The sequence below is a fragment of the Anser brachyrhynchus genome, assembly GCF_964034855.1.
Source record: "Anser brachyrhynchus genome assembly, chromosome: 2".
Taxonomy (NCBI): Eukaryota; Metazoa; Chordata; class Aves; order Anseriformes; family Anatidae; genus Anser; species Anser brachyrhynchus.
Genome location: NC_137695.1, coordinates 116,910,143 through 116,933,038, shown reverse-complemented (window position 1 = coordinate 116,933,038; position 22,896 = coordinate 116,910,143). Strand labels below are relative to the sequence as shown.

Below are 22,896 nucleotides of genomic sequence, written 5' to 3'. Positions count from 1 at the left end.
GGGGTGCTATTTTTACCTATACTGCTACTATAAATAATAAATTAGTCCTTTTCTTGTTTCTTAATTTGCCCTGGAGTACTGGATTCTAAAAAACCCTGAAGTAGCTTATTAGCCTGTGAAGGATGGAAAAGAAAACTTGTACTTCTAATTCCAGTATCAAGTAACTGCAGATGAAAGACAACGATAAGCACTGAAAATTAATTAATTTAAAAGATCAAATATGAATACTAGATAAGCCTCAAACCAAAACCAACCAACCAACCAACCAAAAACAACCCCACACAACAATAATACTAACTGGGGTATATTGGATTGACCATTACCCTGACTCAGTATCTAAAAAAACAAATTGTTTTGTTCTGAAATACTACTTTATAGCTGTCAAGGTACTTCTGTTCATTATGCTCAGCAAGTATATTTGTATTTTTCTTGAAGATGGAGGCCCATCTACAATCATTCCTCCTTTCACCTTCAGATGCTAGTAGCACTTGAAAATATGCCATGGCACGTATGGGTTTGTATACACGGTATTTTGCAGGGAGACACAGACACAAAAGCTGAGCTTGCTAGCTGCTGCCTCCCCTGAAATCAGGAGCTACCTGGTTATGGTTAGGTACATGCTTGACTCTAGTGATCAAATCTTGTTGAGCTGCAGGGCAAAGGAGCTTGAACTCAGCACTGTCCTAACACAGCCGTGTGGGTTTTGAGCAAATTGCATCCAGCCATGTCGGGGCATGGGCAGGAGGAATGCACGTTTTCCTGAAGATGCTGCCCCAGATGCTGCCCCAGATGATGAGATGCAGCAGCTGAGACCTCGCCTACCCCTCCTGGAAACCAGCTTCACAAAGGAGCTTCAGGATGACAACATTTTGTTTGTTCTTCCTGTCTTTACCAAAACATAACCATTCCTTTTACTAGTCTCGCTGCAGCTAAGCAGAAAGTGACAGTGCAACATGGTTTGATGCGTGACTAAGACTGCTGTCCCTCTCAGTTATGCTTCTGTCAAAATCTAATTGGTATCTCATATAAATGATTGAGATTGTTTCTAGTTAAGGAAGCTGTGGCTACAGTGATTTAAAGTCAGTAATCAGATGTTATGTACCATACTTTGCATCAGTTATTTAAACAATTAAGGCTATTATCAGTCACTCTTCATTCATCCCTCAAAAACATGACATTTGAAGGATGTTATGGCGCATAAATTTTATGTGCATATTTGAATACAAATGTCCTGTGACTTGGTGAGGTTGGCCCAAGTGCTTGAAGGAACGTGTACTATATTGGATAAAATTTAGAGGATGGAGATGGTAAAGATGAGCCTTAGCATTCACAAAGGGGTCTAACTGGTGGTCCTCACTGAGGCTAAATCAGTCACAGCTATAGCATTAGTAGCCCACCACCAAAAATGACTGTAAACCAGGTCCAGTCTATGCTAGCCTCATGAATGCCCATATTGAGTAGGTCACTCACGGTTGGCAGGGCCACATTTTCTTCCTCCTGTCAAACTGGACCTAATGGTACTGTCCTCCTGTCCTCTTCAATCATGACTGGGCAAGGACTGGTCTAAACACACACTCCCAGTAGCTTGTTTCCACAGGTACCCTGTAAATATTATTAAAGCCTGCTTTCTCGAAGTACTGCTCCCAGAATGAAATTCCCCTTCAAAATGTTTTTGTTTTGAAGAAGTGTTTTTTATTTTTCTCTTTAAGAACCAGTTTGCCTTTTTTTCCCCCACTGGCAAATTCCAGTGGGCTGCAGAGTAGAGAAGCAGATCCAGAACAATAAAAGCAGAATCTCCTCTCCACTGCGCACAGCTACATGGCAAATTACCACCATTTCCAACTGCAGCTACACACAAAAGTGAGTTTTGTAAGACTGCAGAGAACCACTGCATTCACCTTCCCTAAAGAAGCTGGCTTGTTGCCTTCTCTAAGAGTATATGTAGAGGTTCTTCTGACCTGGGAAATACTCTGCAGTAGCAGTAGGGGAAACTGAAGGGCACATTATGTGTAAAAAAAACCCGCATGAGCGTAGTTTCATCAGAAATATCCTGCATTTTTCTGTTCAGCGCCACGTTTTCTGCACTGCTGACCATCTCTCTGGTACAGGGCTGCCAGGGTTAGAGTTTTCTTGCACTTGAAGAGGTGACCCAGTACAACCCCTCCACGGGATGGCCTGCTGCGATGCCATCTTCCACCAGTGTTAGGACAGCGCATAGGTTTAGTAGGCAAAGCTCCATATTCCCTCCAGCAGAAATAATGAACTATGCTCAAGACACCCATTTTAAAACCTGTCATACCTGAATTTGAATAAAAGATAAGGGCAAATATGTATACAAGATGCAAGCAGTGCAGAAGTCAGGTAGATGTAAAAACAATGCTTGACATAAGTAAAAATTGAAATGATCTCCTTCCTTCACTAGGCTAGTAAGCAAATTCCTATTATTATCATTATTTACATACTATTATCATTTTTTACTTTCAAGGTACGATGAAGCTACAAATTATATACCACCTCAGCAATTATTCCTTGAAAATACAGACTTGTCAGTCATCACTGCGTGAACATCTCTGTGCCGTCGACAAGACCTGCACTGACTGGTGTGTGGCATCCCAAACCAATTTGTATAGTCACTCTTTAACTAAGTGCTTCTTTGCAATACCTTGCTATTTAGCATCATTAGAGGGAATAACAGCGATTGCCAGCTCTGGGAGGACATACCCCACATGCATACGCATTCCCTTTAGGTTAGTGCTCATAGAGAGCTGCATAACGTGCAGCCACAAGGAAGCGGGGAGAGCTCATGGCCAACCAATGTCCCTTTCTTGGGTTCCCCAAAGGTGCCAAACCTGCACTAACCGTGCGGGGTTGCTCTGCAGCATGTTGACATACAACCCGATGAGTACATGTTCATCGGCCAGCCTGTCTGCAACATCGAGGCTGTACTGTAACCTGGAACGGGGTCGGGGGGAGAGAGGGTGCGGTCCGGACAGACAGAGGGAAATAAACAGAGAAAGCAGGAGCAAGTAAGATTATGAAATGGGAATTTAGGAACGAATAATTAAATGCTCTTAGAAAAAAAAAGTGCAGAAATTATTTTGTTATTGTTGTAATTTACATATTAAATATTTAATGGCTTAGGATGGTTGAATACAACTCAGTTACAGAGCCAGCCATGGAAATCAGGGAGATGCCAGATCAGGCCAGGGACTGGGGCTATACAGTACCATTTATTTTAAAATAAAGCAGATTGTGAGGTCAGCTCTAATTGCTTCAGTATACTATTTATAGTGCATATACATCAAATATATCTATGTTACACACAATTAACATAGTGAAATCACAAGCTGGAAGTGCTTGGAAGTGTCTGATCAAGACCTCACATCCAGGTGTACATATATATATTTAAACACGCCCTACTTAGCTCACAGGGTTAATTGGTTATTAGAATTATCTGAGGAAAGATATCTATGTAATATATTAAAAGCAGAGGGAACAGAGGAAAAGTTTTGTTTTAGCTGTGTTAGTGCAAGCTATGAACATACTCTCTATTTAACTTACCCTTTGCCTTTCAAGAAAGCTGGAGCAGCCCTAGCCAGCAGTTTGCTCTGCTCTACTTCAGTATTCTTGTAAGGAGAGCTAGTTAATAAGACAGGAAAACTAAGAAGAGGGTAAACACTGATGTCTGAAATTCAGTACAGAACAGAGTTTGGCGAAACTCATTCAAGAGGTCTGGACTTAATAAAAATAAAAATAAAAAATAGAACTTTTAAATAAATGTTACAAAACTTCGGAAATGTGATATCGAGATTTAGTTTTCTCTCCTGTTCTCCAAAAGCAAACTATAAAGCCTTCACTACAGAAAAGACAAATAAAACGTGCTTCTCTCACAAATGGAGAGCTGAAGGCTTGTGCCGTTTCCATGAGGAGTCTGATGTACACATCACCTGAAATGCAGACTTCAGCTTTCCCATAACAGCTAAATTGCTTTTCTCTGAATCTGCCATAAAGTAATTTCAAAAATTTATGGAAGTCTTCTTATTTACATCCAATGATAGGATACACCAATTTTGTTTTTCGAAGTACTGTTCTTCTGTTGATTTAAATAATTTGTAGTTCATCAAATCCCATTTGTCCAATTGCATAATGCCACTTTTTTTTCCTAACTACAGTATTTAGTGGATTGCAGTAACTGCATCTTTCCCAATACAAAAATACCCATGTCGATAATTTCTTAAGATAATACTGGCTAAAAGCAGAGAAATTTAAAGGTTAGCTTTTCTTTCTTGGTGCAGCATTTCTGGTTAAAAAAACAACAAAGCAAAACAGAAATATATTTTACTTTCTTGCTTTTTAAAATTATTTATTTTTTGGTTTGGCTACTGATACTGTAAATACCTTTGATCAAAAGACCTGTGTGTGAGCATGCATGCACCTGTATATCCAGATGTGTGTGTGTATAGGCAGATGATGCTGTATAAATGTGATGCGCAATAAATCTGAGCAGATGTGGCTCTGATGGACTGAAGAGCAAAAACTTTTATATTAAGACAAACAAAGAATTCACTAAGATTGGGTGTGTGCCATTCTCTCCCTACTTCGGGAGATTCAATAAGGTTTGAGGGTTCAATAAGGTTGAGGTTATCAGCCTTACTGAGGGTTCAGAAAGGTTGAGGCTATCAACCTCATTGAGGTTATCAACCTTACTGAGGGTTCTGAAAAGGATGGCACCAAAAGGTGTTATAAGATCCCAAGCCCTATTGTTTTGTAATAAATCTGAAAGACAGCTCAATGAAATGCAATACAACACAGAAAAAAAAAGCTTGCTTCACATTTCTATGTCCATCAGCATGCTATTTACATGTGTCGTGCTTCTACAGAAGCAACATCCATGCAGATAAGCATGCCCCAAGCCATCTAGAAGGATATGTCTCACTGTGTTTTCTTCCCAGTTACAGAAAGAAAATGCACTAAAGGGATACAGGACGTGCCATACCAGCCAAAAAAAATGCAGCATTCCATTCTTAAATAAAGATAAATTAGTTGCCATAATTGGAGACTGAAGACCACGTGGTAGATTTCATGTTTTGCTTTCCAACAGTGTGGTGTAGTGTCCCCACTTCCAGGTGTAAGCTCTCCTATGCTCCAGAAGCAACAGAATTAGGGTGGAGGGACCAGCAAGCAAACTTCACAAGTGCTATTGTTTCTCACCTCCATTTCCTTCTTAGTAGATTAAACGTACTAGCATGTTTCAACCTTTTCTTATGAGTCAGGTTTTCTAAGCTTTTTTTGATATTCGAGTGTCTCCTCTGGACTCTGCCAAGCTGACTAACATATTTGTTCCAATATCGTGCCCTGCACTGGGTGTAAACCTCCAGGCAGATGCCTTCTCCTCTGGGTAATGAGTTTTAATGGATTTCCACATGGTGTCCCAGAGTCAGACGCACTCTAACAGTCATAAAGCTGACTCCAATTAGTTTGTGGTTCACTGCAACTGCTTGGTCCTCTGTTAAAATATTTCTGTCCATCCAATTACGCTCCATCTTTTATTTGATTATTTGCTTCCTTGCTATAGCACTTATAATTACTGTGTTTCCTCTAACTGATTTCAGATCATTTGGACATCAATTACTACCATTGCAATTGAGCTCATTTTTTAATTTAGGAACTGCTCTCCAAGCACTCCTTCCCATAACTGTTTCAACCTTTGTGCCATCTACAAATTGCATACACTCACTCTACTGCTTCGACGAGGTCATTACAAGAAATAGTGCTTAGTGTCTGACTTAGGATAGACTTCAAGAATCCCAGCTGATACGTCCTTCTAGAATGACAGCAAACTTTTGAAAATTTAATTACTGATTTTCAACCACTTGTGCATTGACCTTATACTAATTTTCCCTAGCCCTTATTTCCTTCGGGTACTTCTGTGTCATCTGGGACTATGTCAAAAGCCTTTTTAAGGTCAAGCTGTATATCTGCTGCATCTTTTCTACCCACTGGACCAGTTATCCACCAAAGAAGTACATTAGTTTCGTTTGACATAATTTTTCTTGACAAATCCATGATGGCTATTTCTCATCTGTTTATTAACGTCCAGGTTCTTACCAATTCTTTCATAATTTTAGTATCTTTGGATACCAAGTTTAAGCTGTCACTTGCATAATCCTTTCAATCTTTGTCCCTGTTTCCACCTTCAATGTTACTTCCTTCGGAAGAGCCAACAGTTATCTCCATATTTGTTGTCCATAAATTCCCCAAAAAACAGCCAATAGTACAGAGATTGTTCTGGCCACAGTGAACTTCTCTGGATCCTACAGACTGGAACATATCTTTTAAAGTCACATTCCTGTTAAAGTGAGCTGCCGAAGAATGCTTTCCCATCCAGCCTAAGAGAGAAAACCTCCAGCTCGGAGCAGATGTCTACAATGATGCAGACCCAACAATTTTGCTGCAAATGTTATATACGCCGTCTTTTAGAGCCTACCTGACTACTGAAACAACCAGATATTAACCCTTCCTTTAGCAGGCAGAATACTGGTCAGTAAAATGCAAGGAGGATTCTCATTTTTTTGTGAAAACAACATGCAAAGACAACACACAGTTCAAGTCTACAATACTCCTTAGCCAAAGAAACATGGACAGCAGCAGCAACCAGTACGTTTTCCTCCAAAGTTAGTTACTGCCCAGAAATTTAGCCTAATTGCTCAGCGCTGTATGCCCAGGCAGAATATCCAAATCTTTTTAGGTTTTATTTGGAATTCAAAAAAGGCACCATTTATTCTGACTCATCGTTAAATAAGACTCAATTTCTCATTGGTTATGGGCATTTGATAACATAGTGTATTCTTTCTATCTACTACAGAATTACTGAGTCATTTCAGGTTCATCAGAATGTGCTGTGTCACTCCATTTATTCTAGTTGATTACGCCTTTAGAAGAACTAAACATACTAACTGTGAGGGGGCACTGAAAAAATGCAAGAAAAGCCATTCTGTTTCATCTTATCCCACCTTAAAGCCTGTAATTCAGTAGTTTAAAGGAGACAGTTATTAAGAGAGAGGAAGAGGTTGTATCCGTTACTGTGGTAGTGATAGACTGTAGTTGGTGAACAAAAGAATCTGAATAAGGAAGAAAATGTTAATTTAGCTGGGCGCAGAGTTATTCTTCTTGACTAGACAGAAGTTTCTATAATGCTAAATTAACTTGTTTTGGCATAACACATCCAGTTCATTGGGTTTACAAGGGCAATGCCTACTCTACAGCAACATTCCCTTGTTCTGCTGCCCTCTAGGTAATCAGAGATCAGAAAAATAAATGTGAGATTAAAAACTGAATATTAGCTCCAGTAAAAACAAATCAGGACTTGTGGTTTTAATTGCATATTAGCTGTCATCACAACAAATGGCTGTGATTTGGTATTTGGGAAAAGATCAGTGATTTTTTGTTTCTTTTCTGAGTACTTTTAATTTGTTCTTGCGTTGTACAGAGAGGAATAAAAGAGCCAGCTGAGCACAGTATATTGTTGACATTAATTTGCACACTATATATATTTTAAAGAAAGGTATTTGTAATTGTTATGCCAAACTTCTCATTAAAGCTCATTTATGGATATGATGGCTCAAACTAAGTAAGCATTAATTTTAAAGGGACTGTCATTCTGAAGTGACTTGAAGAAACTAAGAAGCACTTTGAGGAAAGCCTAAATCTGACTTCCTTTGAGCTTTGTAATAATTGCATATCCACCCAAAATTGGTGCTTCAGACTCAATTAAACTGCAAATAACATATCATGTTCAATCTCCTTCCAGCCGTTCCCCACAACTCATTATATTTACTAGTTATTAAAGATCTTTTTCTTAATAAGATTCTTCCTCTCCCTAGTTCATTTCCCTGTTTTACCCATGAATCCAGAAATGAAGACAGTGCTTTGCTGTACATATGACACCATGTTCACTTCCAGCAGCAGGATGACTCGATGTGCTGAATTCAGCATTTCCTGCTACAGGAAGAAACTGGTTGTGAATGGTAAGGCCCCTATGTGAACAAAACTATCTTAAATAAGTACCATGGGAATGCTACAAATGACAGTCTGTGCCAATTCTCTTCTGCATAAACATTCTAATTACATAAAAACTTTCTGTAAAACTATCTGAAACCTATGAACTAGATTGCAACACACATTAAAGTAATCTTTAATAAGTTGTCTGCAGTGAAAACACAGCCAGCAGAGCTCTTACTCTTGATTACATTCAGCTAGAAATTTTACCCTGAGTTTATACAATTCTTAGCATAATGTGAATCACCGAGCATTTAATATAAAATCAGCAGAATTGCAAACAAGGCTGTCAAAGTGTGTTTCTCTGATGTATGAGAGGATGGGCTTCCACTAATGAGGCCTGATTTCCTCAGGGCAATAATAATAGTAAAACCTACAAAAATGAATGAAGATATTGTTATTAGTCTAATACAGATTGAAGAACTTGGCATTTAGGAGAAAAGTACCTTGGTCTCAGTACTTTCTTACTGAATTATAGCTAATGCTCATGGACTAATCAAAGACGAAAAAAAGAAAGGTCATTACACTACATGGTAAAAAAGGAAGAAAAAAAAGTGGAACTGCTCTTATCCAGCAGTGAATATTTTATGCAGAACGAATTCGTCTCCTCCTGCAGGTCACTAAGACGAAAGAGAGTGCTGGGAGAAGAGTGCATCAGCTAGAGGCACTGGTCACATCTGGAGCTCTCTAAGTAAATGCTAGGTCTTCGTTAGCTACAGAAGAGTTTAGATCTGCCTTTTCTGTGGCCATTTTGAGAAGCAAAGCAAAGTGATTTCAGGGAGGTTATTGGCAAGTGACGCTAACTGCAGACTGGCAACCACCAGCATCAAGAGCCGTGGAAAAGGGAGGGCAGGCTGGCCGTGAGACTGGGAATCGTTTCCAGACTCTTGTGCGAGCCTCTTTCATGCCTCTGTCAAAATGCAACCGGGAAGCCATGCGCTGAAGATGAAAACATAGAGGTGCCATTTTTTGGTTTTCAAAAACAATGTTTCCAACTTCCTCCAGATGCGTAATATTAATCCTATGTGAAAAGGTAAAATGAAAGATTTGTGCTGAGCACAAGCAAGAAAAGTTGGCAAAGCCCACAGCCAGCAGGAAGTCTAATCAAAAGACTAATTAGAGCCACACAAATCCTCTAGCCCGCCAGAGCTTTCCTTAAAGAGTATCTTTAGTAATTTAGCAGAATTGCTAATGATTTAGTGCTTGAGCTACAGAACTATGGCAATTAGTGGGTTAGTGCTCTCATACTGACCGTGAGTTGTTGTGAAGCTGATTTACATACAGCTTTATAAGAGAATGCTCATCAGCCACAGGACTGGCTACATTTATACCCCCAAGTAACCTGAATGATTCAAACAATGAAACCTTGTTAATACCCCAAAAAGTATGCGCAGAGAGTATCGTGTTCAGAGTGGATTCATTACAATAAATGTGATTTACAACTACTTAGAAAGAACAATGACTTTATGGCTTGTAAGTTGTGCTTTTTTTTTTTTTAATAACAAGATGCAATTTAAATTTAAAAGAATAAACATGAGAATAAGCTGTGAAGCTCTTAAAATCCTGTTAGTGCAATGAAACAAAAGTTACAATAGCTTTTATTATACAGAATCATTTTACGTATCAGGGTACTGTTAGCTCTAAAAGAGCCAGAACTGGTTAGTTCTGCATCATGGAAACTTTTGTTGTATAAGGATGTCAAAGTATGCACTTAGTCCGGGTACCTATGGTTGGGGAGTTCTGTCTCCTGCCTTCAGAGGATTCTCCATCAATCAGTTCTCCCTCTAGGAGGAAAGGAATTCTAATGGCCCAGGGATTATCTACATTTAATCCTGACAGTTAGACAGTCAGCTGAATTACCAGTGGGGACAAAAGTAAAATTATCAGGAATTATTTGTACTCCAAAACATCCAAGTAGCCCAGTAAATAGGGCTGCAATTATTCCTGCAGGTTCTCAACCTACATGGCAAAGCACACTGTTGTTGAATGAGCACAGGGACTCCTTGGGCACAAAGGGAAGCAACAGCTATACTCTAGAAGAGCATTGCTCTTAAAGACCTGTCTTGGAGAGACCACAAATAGATTGTTATGCCTTGTCCCAGCACATAAAATCCCACACGCTCCAACTGTAGAAATGAATTTGGATTTGCAGTTTCACTGTGTGTACAGGCAGCAGATCTTGTCTTGGGGGCTGCCCTGGGGCTGGTTCTCAAAAAGCATTTCAGAAATGCTGTACCCAGCAGCACTTGCACTAAGATAACAATGGGAGTTTACAGTTTATAGCTCCCAGTACCAAAGTTCATAAATCAAAGCAGTAGCAAAACATCTTTACTCTGACATTTCAGTGTTGTACATTGAGGATTTGTTTTCAGTGTTAAAAAAGGTAGCCATGCATACCCAGAGGTTGTGTTTGGTTATTTGGGAACACTGAAGCACTGCCAAATACAGCAAGGACCAAGCAATAAAATGCACCCAAGGAAGACATATCACTCTTCCCCAGTATAGCAAGAAGTTATTTTCCTGCCACCTTCTCATCTATGTACACTGGTGGGCTTACATAGATTGGGTGAAACAGCCAGCAAGTGTTACACACATATTTTGGCCATGTGAGCCAAAATACTGAGCCAAAATGTACATGCTCAGCTGCAAGCACCTTTTCTTTGGGATTAATGTTTCTGACCACTCTTTTCTGTTTCGTTTGTTGATGGGTCACCATATTCCAAGACTTGTAACCTTCAAAGAAAATCTGAATGGCTTAACAGGAGGAAGGGTGCCTTGCTACCTTGTGAGTATAAACACATTTTCCCTTTGTTCATATCACACCTTGCAATATGAAGCAGGCATTCCCTACTGGCAATGGCATGTCCCAGTTTCTACTCCCACAGCGCTGCAACATCTACAATAAGGCTTATATAGCTCATTTTCAGCCTCTATCTGTGGATGCCTAGGTAGCATTTGAGCACATGTAGTAGGACTTAGGGGTACAAGTAAGAACTGAAGCTCTGTGCTCTGTCTTGAGGAGTTTGGGGTGCCTTTACTCAAACTTTCCATCTGGATATCAGGGTATCAGTCCAAAGTAACCAAGACATTTCGCATTTCTCCGTTCATGTCTGTTACTTTTTTATTTTTTATTTTTTCGAAGGGGGAGTTAAAATCTCTAAAAATCTCTACCACCCTCATACAGTCATTTATCATAAATTAGGATAACAACTCACCTTCTGTTTGCAAAAGGACTTCCTGAGGGAACAGAGTGGGAGAAGAGTGTGTCATTCATGCTGGTTACAGGTCGGGGTGGCCTAGAAGAAGGCAAAATATCCAGCTCTATTAATGTTGTACAAAAAAAAACCAAACACAACACCACACCATCCATCAGCAACAGTATTTGCAGAGAATTAAGTAATTTTTTTTGTTTAAAGTAACATTACTGCTGGCATCTTCTGCTTTAAGTAGCGATGGATCCAAATTAAAGATGCAGTGTTTTTAACCAGAAATTGATAAAAATATACTCTTGCTTAGGTCTGAAAGGAAATATTGCTTTTGTGTGCTTTGAGGTGAATTTTAAGGAATTCAGTTGACTTTTTTCCTGCTTTGGCAAATAATTACTCTGCAATTTTTTTTTCTTTCCAGAGGCTGGTAGTCTGTGGTGCAGTTGCTGTGTTCAACCTCCTAGGTTGAGCACTGGTAGCAGGTTAGCTGTGGCAGCATGGAGGTCTGCATTGCCGATAAATTGCACAGCTTTTCACAAATTTATCCCTGGTGCTGAGCTCCATGCTACCATATCCACACAGTGACCACAGTGTCCCCATACCCCTCAGTGTCCCATAAAATACATGCAGTATGAAACTGCTTTAACTGCAAAGCTTTTCAACTGTGATATCACCCCCCACATCAAAATTTCAAATAAGTATCTAGTTTAAAAGGTCCCATTAATAATAATGGGTTTATTATTACATTTTTTATTTCCTGCTCTTACTAAAAATGAAATGAGAAGGATTATTTCCTCTCCTTTCTTTTATTGTCTAGTCTTAAAAAACATTTTGTGCATAATATTTGCTTCCATATCCGTCAAAGCGAAAGTTTCCCTTCTTAATGGACGTCTTATGCAACACTGGGCGAAAAATACGGACACTTTGGAAAAAACGAAAAATAAAATACTAAAATCACAGGGTTTTTAAATCTGAGCAGAACCTGAAGCCATATATAATACAGACTGCAAACTGCCTAGGTTTCAAGGTGTTTAATATCCCCTTTAAGCTCTGTGGAAGATCTGTCTTGTCTTCTCATTTTTGCATATGTGCAAACCAAAATATAGTAGCCATCTGCAAAAAGTTCACTGTGCTCCAATTGCACAAGACAATTGGTCATTCAAACTCTTTGTAAGAAATGAGGAAAGCCAGCTCAGCACAGAAGTGACTGATTAGTATATATTTTCTTTCTTATTCTGTTACTGTTAGGAAACAAACATAAATGTCTTCTTTGGCAAGTCCAAATGGATTTCTCAGCATGAAACCACCACACTGATTTTAAAGAAGTTAAAATCAGGGTATAGAAAGATGCAGGATTTTCCATATTTATATGAAAACACACTTTTAGCCTCTACCTGCAGACCCACATGAAAAACTGCAGATCTGGTCAGTCATGAATTTGGGAAACACCGCTTTTTGCTCTGCGTACTGACTGCTGGATGGAAAAGTGCTTAATATTATATTTTGTGGACTGCTTCATCAAAGCTAGAAAGAGCTGGGATGAGGCCATAATTGGAGCCAAACCACTTTTACGATAATGGAATGGTCATTGCAGTATGAGTCTTGAAATAGAGATTTGAAAATAAACTTTGAGAGAATACTTGGAAGCTAATCTTATTTAATGTGTAAGCAACTGGTGATTTGTTGGCTGGTAATTATTTAGGAGCGACAGTTCATACCAACCGCATGTGACTACTGCTGTGCTGCTTTTTTTTTCTATTCACAATGCAACCAGTGTCCAGTGAACACCTTCAAACACTAACTGGGCAGAAGCCAGGACTTCTGAAGATGAGTCCAATCCTGGGCTGTGCAGTCCTAGACACCAAAGGAGAAGGGAGGAGAGGCTAATGTTCTCCCAAGGAAGGAGACAGGGAGAGTGTCCTCTTGGCAGAGCTTGGGCTCTGTTTTGCCCAGTAGGTATGCTGCACCTATGAATTTCAGCAAATGTACTTACGTACTTCAGGTTCATGTCTTTCCTAAGTTCTATATCAAAAGCTGGGTGGAAGGGAAAGTTTTTCACACCCGTGAAGAGCTCTTTCCTTTTAGTATGTCTCTGTGTACACAGACAATTATGGATTTGGTTGCTGATAAAAAGTCAGGGATTGGTAGTGATGAGATCATAGACATTTCTCAAGCTGTTTTCCTCCAACAAGTGTACTAAAGAAGAAAAATACTCACCAAGTATCTCTTTTGCAGCCAAAATGAAATAGAAAAGACATAATTAATTAAATTGTCAGTATACAACATATGTGGTCTGAATACAGCATTGGACAAACTCTACTCTTATGACCCTGATTCTGCAAAAATTGTGAGTCTCTACACATAATAGGGCACTGATGATGTTTATATATGCAGAGTCACTCTTGTGTACAAATGTCTACAAACTCCAAGGCTTGGCTAAAGTTTTGTGCTTAGCATTTTTTTGTCAATTCTTGTATCAAGAAACTATTAAAACTAATTAAAACTAATTTGAGCTTTCCCAAGTCAAATTCTTTAAGGTTGATGCCCACTGTCACATTCCTCAGGTTTAACGTGAATATTAAGTGGATGTTCAAACACACCTATACAGTTGTGTGATGTGATAAAACAAGAACAGCAGACTTTATGACAAAGCAAAGCAAACTCTTATCAATTGACTGTAAACATCTATCATTCGGAGGTTATTTCTAAACTTCTGAAAGTGAGTCATTAAGCTTTCTGATAAACATGAACTGTTGATACCCAATCAACTGTCCTCAAGCAGGAAGAAAACACTTAACACTACCTAAATATGCTATGTAATAAATGTGTGCTATAGCATAGCACATACCCACAGTAATAAATCAAATTAAATAACAGGAATTTTCCAAAGTGTTCCATGCTGGCCTAAAATCTTCATGCCAGTGTCAAAAAATAATGCTCCCACTGATGTAGATGGAAATGAAGTCAGGCCAGAGCAGAACGCCTTTGAAAATCCCTCTGTGATGCTCTGGCCATGCCATGTCTCTGCAGTCTGGTGTGTCTTTGTTGTTGCCAATCTTATGTACAGAAAGGCAAAATGACCCCTCAGAAGTTCCTCTGTCAGATTAACTACACATTGATGACTACTTCTTTAGATAAGTCTGAGATGTGTTTTTAATTTAATTGAAAATTTTGTGTGGCACCAGTAAAACAGAAAAATCCTCCAATCTTTTACTCAAAAGTGTAAGAACAATGAAAAGCAAAGGCAGTATAGTAATGCAGAGAGTATTTGTCCTCATTTAAGGAAGAAACTACTAAAAAAAGGATATGGTTTTGTTGCCAGAATTCTTCCATTAAATGCATGTATAAAAACCTTTTTGCCTGGATTCTCGCCCAGAGCTGTTTCTCTCAACTTCCATTACGTTTAAAAATAAAAATCACATTGGCAAGAAGATAGAAGTACTCAATGAGGTACTGTGGCATCTCTCTCCCCTCAGTTAATTTATGTGAATTATTCCGTAGATCATGCTGCCTCCACAACTTACAGGTTTTTCACTCACGTCCCATTATAGCCAATATAGTTATATTGCCAATCTACGGATAAAGAGAAACCCTATCATAAAACAAAATGGATGGTGGCTCATTCTCACATCCAATCACTCTAAATTATGCCTATAGAGCTACGAAGAAGGAAGGCATTAATTTCACAGCAAAGATTTGGAATGGATCCTACTCAGTTACGGTACCTTCTCTTTTTCTTGCCTTGCCTAAACGCACTCGGTCCCCTCACAGTAGCCCAGCTTTTACCACCTGCTTGCTTCTGATGTACCCCGAGGCCTCGGAGGGCCTCCAGCCACCAGGGAGCAGAGGCTTCTGTTTCAGTTCCATGTCCCTGTCCTTCCATTTCCCTTAAGCGTGGCCAAAATCCACCCAGCGGAGCTGGGTTTTACACCACGCAGGGCAGCGTGGTAGCAAATCAGCAAATCCACCCCTGGCTGGTGCACTCCAAAGAACAAGCTCCTCTGTAAGGAGGTGCGCAGGTTTTAAGCGACAGCTGAATGCAACAGCAGCTTGGCACAACATATCCACCCCGGGAGCCTCCAGTCTGAGAAGCAGAGTGTGCTCTTATGCCTTGGAAAATTGCTATAACCACTCGAGGAAGACCATCAGCATGATTTATCCTTCGAATGTCAGGTAGGTTAGATGAACTTTCAGCGTGCCACACAGCCCACAACGGCCAGCACGCGCTTACCCTTACAGATCCTGCATAAAAAGCATTCGGTAGTGACTAATGTAAATGCATGTAATAATTACAGATTGGAATAGTTTCAGTAGCCATTAACACAGACATGCAGTATGCAAATACAATCGTAATGGCTGCTGCCTGAAGTGCTTCACTCAGAGCCCCTAAGAAGGTGGTTAAGAGAGATCCTTTCTTAATAAATACAGCAGAACATTCTAAAGAGAAACACTTTAAAGACAATATTTTTGGAATAATTTCTTCACATTAATTTCTTGTGGCTTTCTTGGCGTTCTTCTAATCAATGTCTTGGTTTCCTGAATTATTTAGAAAATATAACTTTAAATTTTTTTTTTTAGGACCCAAGAAGCAAAGATAAACTCATGAATGAGAAAATCTGAGCAACTGCCAATATGGACGGTGGATACCCTTGAGAAAAAAAAGTCCAAAGTGATGACTTCCCACCCTGTAAATATACATTTTCTCTCTGCTTCAAGTTTCTTGATTCCTGCAGAGAAAAAGTAATGACACAAACTACTACACCAACAATAATTTCTCAAGGTACCAAAAGGTAAAGATAATAGGCCCCTTTCAAGTGACTTGGCAATTAAAGACACAACTTATGCAGACTCACACAGCTAGTCTTTGGGGTCAGGTGAAGTCACAGCTCTCCTGAGGTCAGTGACAAGTCTGATACTTATTTCAACAAAATTGGTCAGACTTTACTTGTCTCTAGTGCCTCGTGTCAATACCTGTGACACACTGATGTCCGGTGTCTGTAGATGACAAAACTAATGTTCTAAGCATAAACACATCCCAAAGTGCTGAAACTGTAAGAAATTGCATGGATATCTCTTCCCTACTTCTGAGGAGAACAAGGATATATCAACATTGTGTCCCATGTTACGTACATACTTCACTGACTTTCAAGTGCAGTCACACCAGAAGCACATTTTTACACTAAACATCTCTATCAGCAGATGCACTGGAGATGCAGTGAATTTGGTAATGCCACAGCCGCCTCCTGTTTTGTTCGGAGGTACAGCATCTACGCTAGGTGTACGCAACTCCCACAACAAAGCTTACTTTCTCTACAGCACACAGATACTTACACAATATGAGCCAGGTTTAGAGGTTTTTCAGGCTGGTCAGGGAACATTGGGTGCAAAGGTTCACGGCTGGAAGCACAGCTTAAAGACTTGCTAAGTGCATTAGTTAGCTTCTTAGCAGGCGATTTCTGGGAGGAACAAGGAAGGTAGAGGTAATGTGGACGAGTAAGGTGCATACTGTTTCTGCTGTAGGACGCACAAAACAACAGCAAGCTCTACTGCTTACACTGGTATGGCTGACATCCCCCCCGGCCCTTCCCACCCTGAGAGTATGGCAAGCCGTTCAGATCGGAGGACAGATTGCTCTTACCTTCAGCTGCCTTTAGAGTAGGCTTTTTGGGGGTATATCTATATGGACAGGTGCAATCCCCACGGGTTCCTACAGTGCTGTGCTCAGGTAATGCTGAAGGTAGGGCAGTACAAAGGTGGCTGCCCCAGGCTGGAGCTGGCTTGTGCCTCACCAGCTGGGGTCGCGAGCAGAACAAATCTGTTTATGCCTGTCCATATAGATACACTCTACAAGACCCCATTAACTTCCTAGCTGAGGGCCAGATACAGAGCTGCTAGGTTCTTTCTCTTTCTCCTTCCGTCCTCAGCTCCACACCCTGTTGCTATAAAACTCCTCTTCTGCTCCTGTGGCTGCTGCAGCCCCTGTTGCACCGGGGAATGCACCGGGGCCCGGGAAATTTCAGACACAAACATGGCCAGAATTGCACCCACTGAAACACAGAGAGGTTTTGCAGGAAAAGCATGCTTTTCTGCCCCAAATCCCACCAGTGTTCAAACAACACGAGTCTAAAAAAAAAAGTCTTCTGCTTTCCAATTTTGTTTGGGCACTCTTCGCAGTTGAACGCCTTTGTAAGGATGGGCTTGGAGATGTAGAATCTCTTTTAGACTTTGTGAAAGATTCTCAGGGAATCCAATTTGTGTCTCTGTGCTTCAGCTTCTCTGCCATTCAGACCAGGGGCTGATGATCCTTACACTCCCCCCAAAACAGAGCTCTGTATGCTGAAATTTAAAAATGCTTTTAGAACTTAGCAGGAGTGATATTGTACATGTGCACACACATCCCACATAAAGTTACTACTGTAATCAAGATAATAATGAAATATTTCAATTACAGAATTCCCACCTAAATAGGTAAAGTTCAGGCTTTTTCTCTCGTATTGTAAATGCAATTTCACACTGAATTCAGATCATTTGAACTCTACTGTGTATATGAACACCTTTAATCTGCATGTGGAGCTCAGTATAGATGCATTATGGATAATGCTAACCTGTTTTGAATGAGTGCTAATGAATGCTATAGAAAGGCAATTTCAGACTTGAAGGAAAACATTTGTTTCTGACAACGAGACATTTGAAGCCACTAGGCACGTAGTCACGTTTTGTCTTCAGTTGAGCAGAAATCTTAAGTTTTAAAATGATTTCCTGCCTATAATTACAGCTCCCTTGCTACAGCCAAGAATGATTTTATAGCACAGATTGCTATTAGTGGAGTCAGAGCTAGGTAGCAGGCACTCTCCTATTCAGAGACTAAGCTCAAGTCATTGTGTCTATGCAACAAGCAGCAATTAGGTCCCACAAAAACATTTACAGACCCAGATCTGCTCTGAGGCAGTGCAGGGCCATGTGACTGGCATACAGAGCAAATCACGTCAAATTTAACCCTTGCCTGCTCCACCAGAAGAAAGACAGCTATTTTAAAAGTGTCAAGTTTCAGAGCTTTGCTAAAAAATACACAGGAAGCACTGTATGTATGTGAGTTGTTGCTACGCACATAATTTTCTTTTTTATAACAATTATATATATATTTTTTGGTATTCAAGATCAGTTAGGATTTCTCTGCTGGTCTCTGGATTTTCACCCTGAAGGATGGGGATGCTCAGTGACTAAGGGCTTCTCTTAGGACTTTGCTCCAGCAATGGAGAGCGTAGCCCCCAGACCTGATGTCCTTTTGAGAACGTTAATGCAGCTGCTGATACTTCTCTGCCAGCTCAGTAAAAGTGCTGAATTACTTTTTTTAGCAATGAAAAGGTCGAAGTGTGTTTTTCTCCACAGTAAGCAAGCACTACCAAGGATCTAAGTCTGCGACCACACTCAAATCTACTGTGCCAGGACCATCCCAAATGCTATGCATATGCTGCAGCCACTTGACTGAAAATATTGATGAGTGAGCGTTAAGTACTCATCACCTACATGCAGCCAACAGCATTTCAAACAGAAACAGCCAAGGACGAGTCCCTTGGGCAGGGGAGGACTTACTGTGCGGCTGGCGCTCTGCTCCGAGCCCTCTGGCGCTGCGCTGCCCCGCAGCACGGACCTTCACGGGCACCCCAAATCCACGCTCCGAAAAGACCATTCCCACCTCCGCGCTCTCCCACCAGCTCCCAAGGGTGCAGCTTCCCAGACAAGGGTGGCTGCTCCCCGCCGGCAGCCCGGCTGTCAGCCACCCCTTGCCGGGAGCTCCCACCGGAGGGGCAAAGCTGCCCGCGGCGAGGCGCGAGCCTCCCCTTACCCATGACGTGTACTCCTTCATTTGGTGCTGGTTGCTGTGGGAACCGCTGGCATGGCCTCTCCAGAAGCAGTCCTGACAGAGCTGGTAATTGTGACACTGCTGGCAGCGGTAGCGAAACCCCATCATGCTCTCGCTGTGGCAGTAGGAACACTCGACGGGGTGGAAGACTGCGCAGGAGAGAGACGCCGAGCTTTAACCCAAAGCAGAGGAACCCCAAGGAAAAGCTGACAGACAAAGCCCTGAACAGAAGGGCAAATCCTCTCTTTGCTTGCAGCTGTCTGCAGCGTAAGATGCTGTCTGTAGCTTTGACCCATGGAGAGCTACCCACGGAAACTTGTGTAGCCCTCCATGAAGCTGTCCTGAGCCACAGACAACACCTGACACATTGAGCCCCAAACCCTTGATCACTTTTGGACAGATGCATGCACCTCCTGCTCACAGCGGCAGAAAATGCATTCAAATGGCATCTGAAAGAATACCCCATAGAAGAAATGTGAGAAAATGGGAAAATCCCCTGCATCCTTAAGCTGTATTGCTGGGGGAAGCCAAAAGTTTTGCTGTGCTGTTAGGAGGTAAAGCAACGTGCCCCAGAGAAAAAGTCACAGAAAAAGACTTGCTGTCTGGTTATACAAAGCACAAAAATGTCCTTAGGCATAAATTGTCCTTAATTACCTCTGTCTCATCTGTACAGCTGATGACTTTTAGGTACCTACATAGGGAGTTATACATTTGGCATTGGATGCCCTAGTTTGGAAATGTGGCCACTGAAGGGACCAGCTCGGTCCCTTGCCCTGCTCTCTGTTCCTCTCAGAAGCAGGCAGCGATGAGGATTCAAGTCACTGAGCATGCTAAGGCACCAGCCGTGACATTTGGAACCTCCTTCCTCACACTGCTGCTGTCTCTGTTCCTCTCCCCTTACTGTACCATGTGTCACATCTACCACAGGGTACTGCACAGCTCCTTCTTCCCAGACACCTTCTGCTCTTCTCTCGTTAGGTTCAGTCTGGGAGGATTTGGATCAGTCTGAGTGTGTCGGGATTTTAATTCCTTGCCAGAACTTCACAGCAGGAAGGCTTTGTGCTCTAGGCTGGGAAACAGTGCAAAGCTGGTGAGGAACAGGGATGGATGGCAAGGGCTTGCGGAAAATGGTGGGTGACAAAAGCTGGAGGACGGTGGGATGGACAGCTGGCTCTGTAGCCGAGGAGGACTTGGGGATGTCAACTCACCCCGCCTTGTGCCTTTAAGTGGAATGGGGATTTAGTATAAAAACACATACAAAATCCTCTTTCTCCTGTTATCATAAAAAAATGGCTAGCCGCCCCCACTTTCTCCAGACTCATTTACTTGTAGGAAATACATTATAAATATGTGAGTATATATGATATGTTCTGCCTCCTGCGTCCCACTTCTTTTTCCCTGCATTGTGCCAGCTTCAGTTATGCTGGAGCAAACCTTCAAAGAAGCAACAACACAGGAATATTCGACAAGCCCCTTACACAGCAGCCCCAGAAGCAAAATATTGGGCTGGAAAATTATTTTTAAAAATCTATTTATAGTCCAAAATCAATATTTTTATTTATTTTATTTTATTTTATTTTATTTCATTTCATTTCATTTCATTTCATTTCATTTCATTTCATTTCATTTTTTATAACCTTCCTCTGCTTCTAAATCTTCCTTGTTTTAGATTTACAGTACTGGAATAATGCTTGTCAGCATCATTGCCTCCTGATGATCATGAGCAAGAAATGCCACATTAAGAACAAGTACAGCTAAACAAGACAGGCATTTCTTGTCTTGACTTTTTTTTTTTTCTAATTAATATTGGCAGTGTTGGTCTTTCTGGACAGCAGAAGCAGGCTGTTTTGGAGCTGAGACACCCTCCAGAAGTACATGAGGAGCTGTACAGAGTTTGTGGGGTGCAATTTGCTCACACACTGAAATGAGATGTACAGGTTTTCTAGCTCTGCCCTTGTACATTCAGTGTGACAACACTGTCTGTGTCCTACATAAATTGTGTATGAAGAGTTTGGCTGAAGGACTCCACAACTGTGAGTCTGGGAACTTTTCCCAAGGTGGTCAAGGAGCTGAAAGTCTGAAAAATGTTACTATCCAGAGACATACAAAGTGCACCACACAATAATCAAATTAGCTGATCTTTACAGGCCCTTCCTGTTTTAATGTCTGTAACCTACTCATTTTGGATAAAGAAAACCCTTGAGAAGAAAGAGACACCTCACAGTTAATCCTCATACTCCCCACAAGCAAAAGATAAGTATGAATCTGGATCATCCTCGCTGCTTTTCAAAGTATATTGTCCAACTGTGTAGGCTTAGGAGGAGATCCTTCAACCTTTTGGTTGGTGTTTTCTACTGCACTGGCCTTCTCCTGCCAAGAATATTGCATGAACGGAAACTGCCAAGCTGTTCCTTCGCTACTGCCATATGTCATAGCTAATATAAGCTATGGTCTTGGAGTATGTGAATGGATCAAGTCTTGTCACTCTTTGCTTATCCAGAGCACAGGAGGAGCGGACATGATCAAGACAATTTCCCAAGCATAGCAAAAATTATGCCACGTTCCTGGCTGAAAGACCAACAGGATTCTTTAAATATTTTACCAGTGACTGTAAAAATAGCACACGGAATCAATGAACCCAGTACAGTAGCTCCTACAAAATCACCCATAGAGTGAGAGAATCATCACACACACACACAAGGTTACTCCTGCAACTCTTTTTTTTTTTGTGGCAACAGCTCTTACTTACCATTTTCAACATTTGCCAGCCGATGAAGAAGTGGTAACCACACTAGACACTGTGGTGGGGGATCAGACATGAGAGTATCCAAGAAAGTGTTTAATGTGACTTTTTTCTGCTCAAATAAGAAAACAAACACGCACAGAGAATCAGTAATCAGAGATATCAAAATGAATTTATCTTGTACTTACAGAAACACTTGGGAACAGGCTTCAAACACTGTTTACTTGTAGCCTTGGTTTACTAAAAAGAACAGTTGATACTAGCAAAGAACTTATGGGCTATTTCTAGAAGTTACAATATATATACTGCATATACTATATATAATTATATGACTGATGACTAACTGTCTCTTTCATGAGGCTGGGTTCCCGCTCACTTGCAGACTCTCTTCTAAAGTCATTACCTGAAGATCCTTTGTGAATAAAGTTCACATTTTTGTCCTCATGTTTTGAGTACCCCCTAACGTACAAGTGCATGTAGGGTTATCAGTGTGCATTACTAATATTCAAATGAAAAACTACTGCGAAGAACGACTGATGACGAAATCAATGACAAGGGAGTATAACTTCAGTAAACCCTTGCTCTTTCCTATGTAGTATACTGGCTACATAATGTGTACTAAAGTACGCAGCTGCTAGTTGGTCAAGGACAGAGAGTCCTTAAGAAATCAGAAAATGAGACTTCCTTCAAAGTAAAATTAAGACATGAAAATATTAAGCCCGGTTGAGAATGTGTGCAGGTGTAATTTAGATATACATATTTAAATGGTATCCCCATATCCAAAGAGATTGTTAAATTTTCATATCTGATTGCATAAGCTGCTGCTTTAGCTTGCTGAAGAACTCTGGTTACCCCATGAGAAAGGAAAACAGCAGCTATGCAGTGACATGTATCATCTCCATGTGTTGTGGAGTGCTTCTCAGAGCTGAGATTTCCAGATGGAATGTCTGAGCCGCATTTATATACAATTGCTGCCAGATGTAAAGAAAATCAATATTTCTCTTATACACTGAGAGATCAATGGA

The 22,896-nt window shown here is 40.8% G+C and overlaps 1 protein-coding gene across 19 annotated transcripts in view; it reads right to left on the bottom strand.

The window, feature by feature from the left end:
* The window catches only part of DTNA (dystrobrevin alpha), a 234,486-nt gene that overhangs the window by 33,826 nt on the left and 177,764 nt on the right, over positions 1 to 22,896 (bottom strand). For 9 of the 19 annotated variants that reach the window (XM_080578415.1, XM_080578416.1, XM_080578419.1 and 6 more), the window contains 4 exons: positions 21,878 to 21,983; positions 19,111 to 19,277; positions 16,596 to 16,720; positions 11,274 to 11,354 (listed from right to left, as the gene is read on the bottom strand). In XM_080578415.1, the coding sequence (XP_080434541.1) occupies positions 11,274 to 11,354; positions 16,596 to 16,720; positions 19,111 to 19,277; positions 21,878 to 21,983 (479 nt within the window). The other 10 variants (XM_080578412.1, XM_080578423.1, XM_080578413.1 and 7 more) reach the window with 3 other exon arrangements.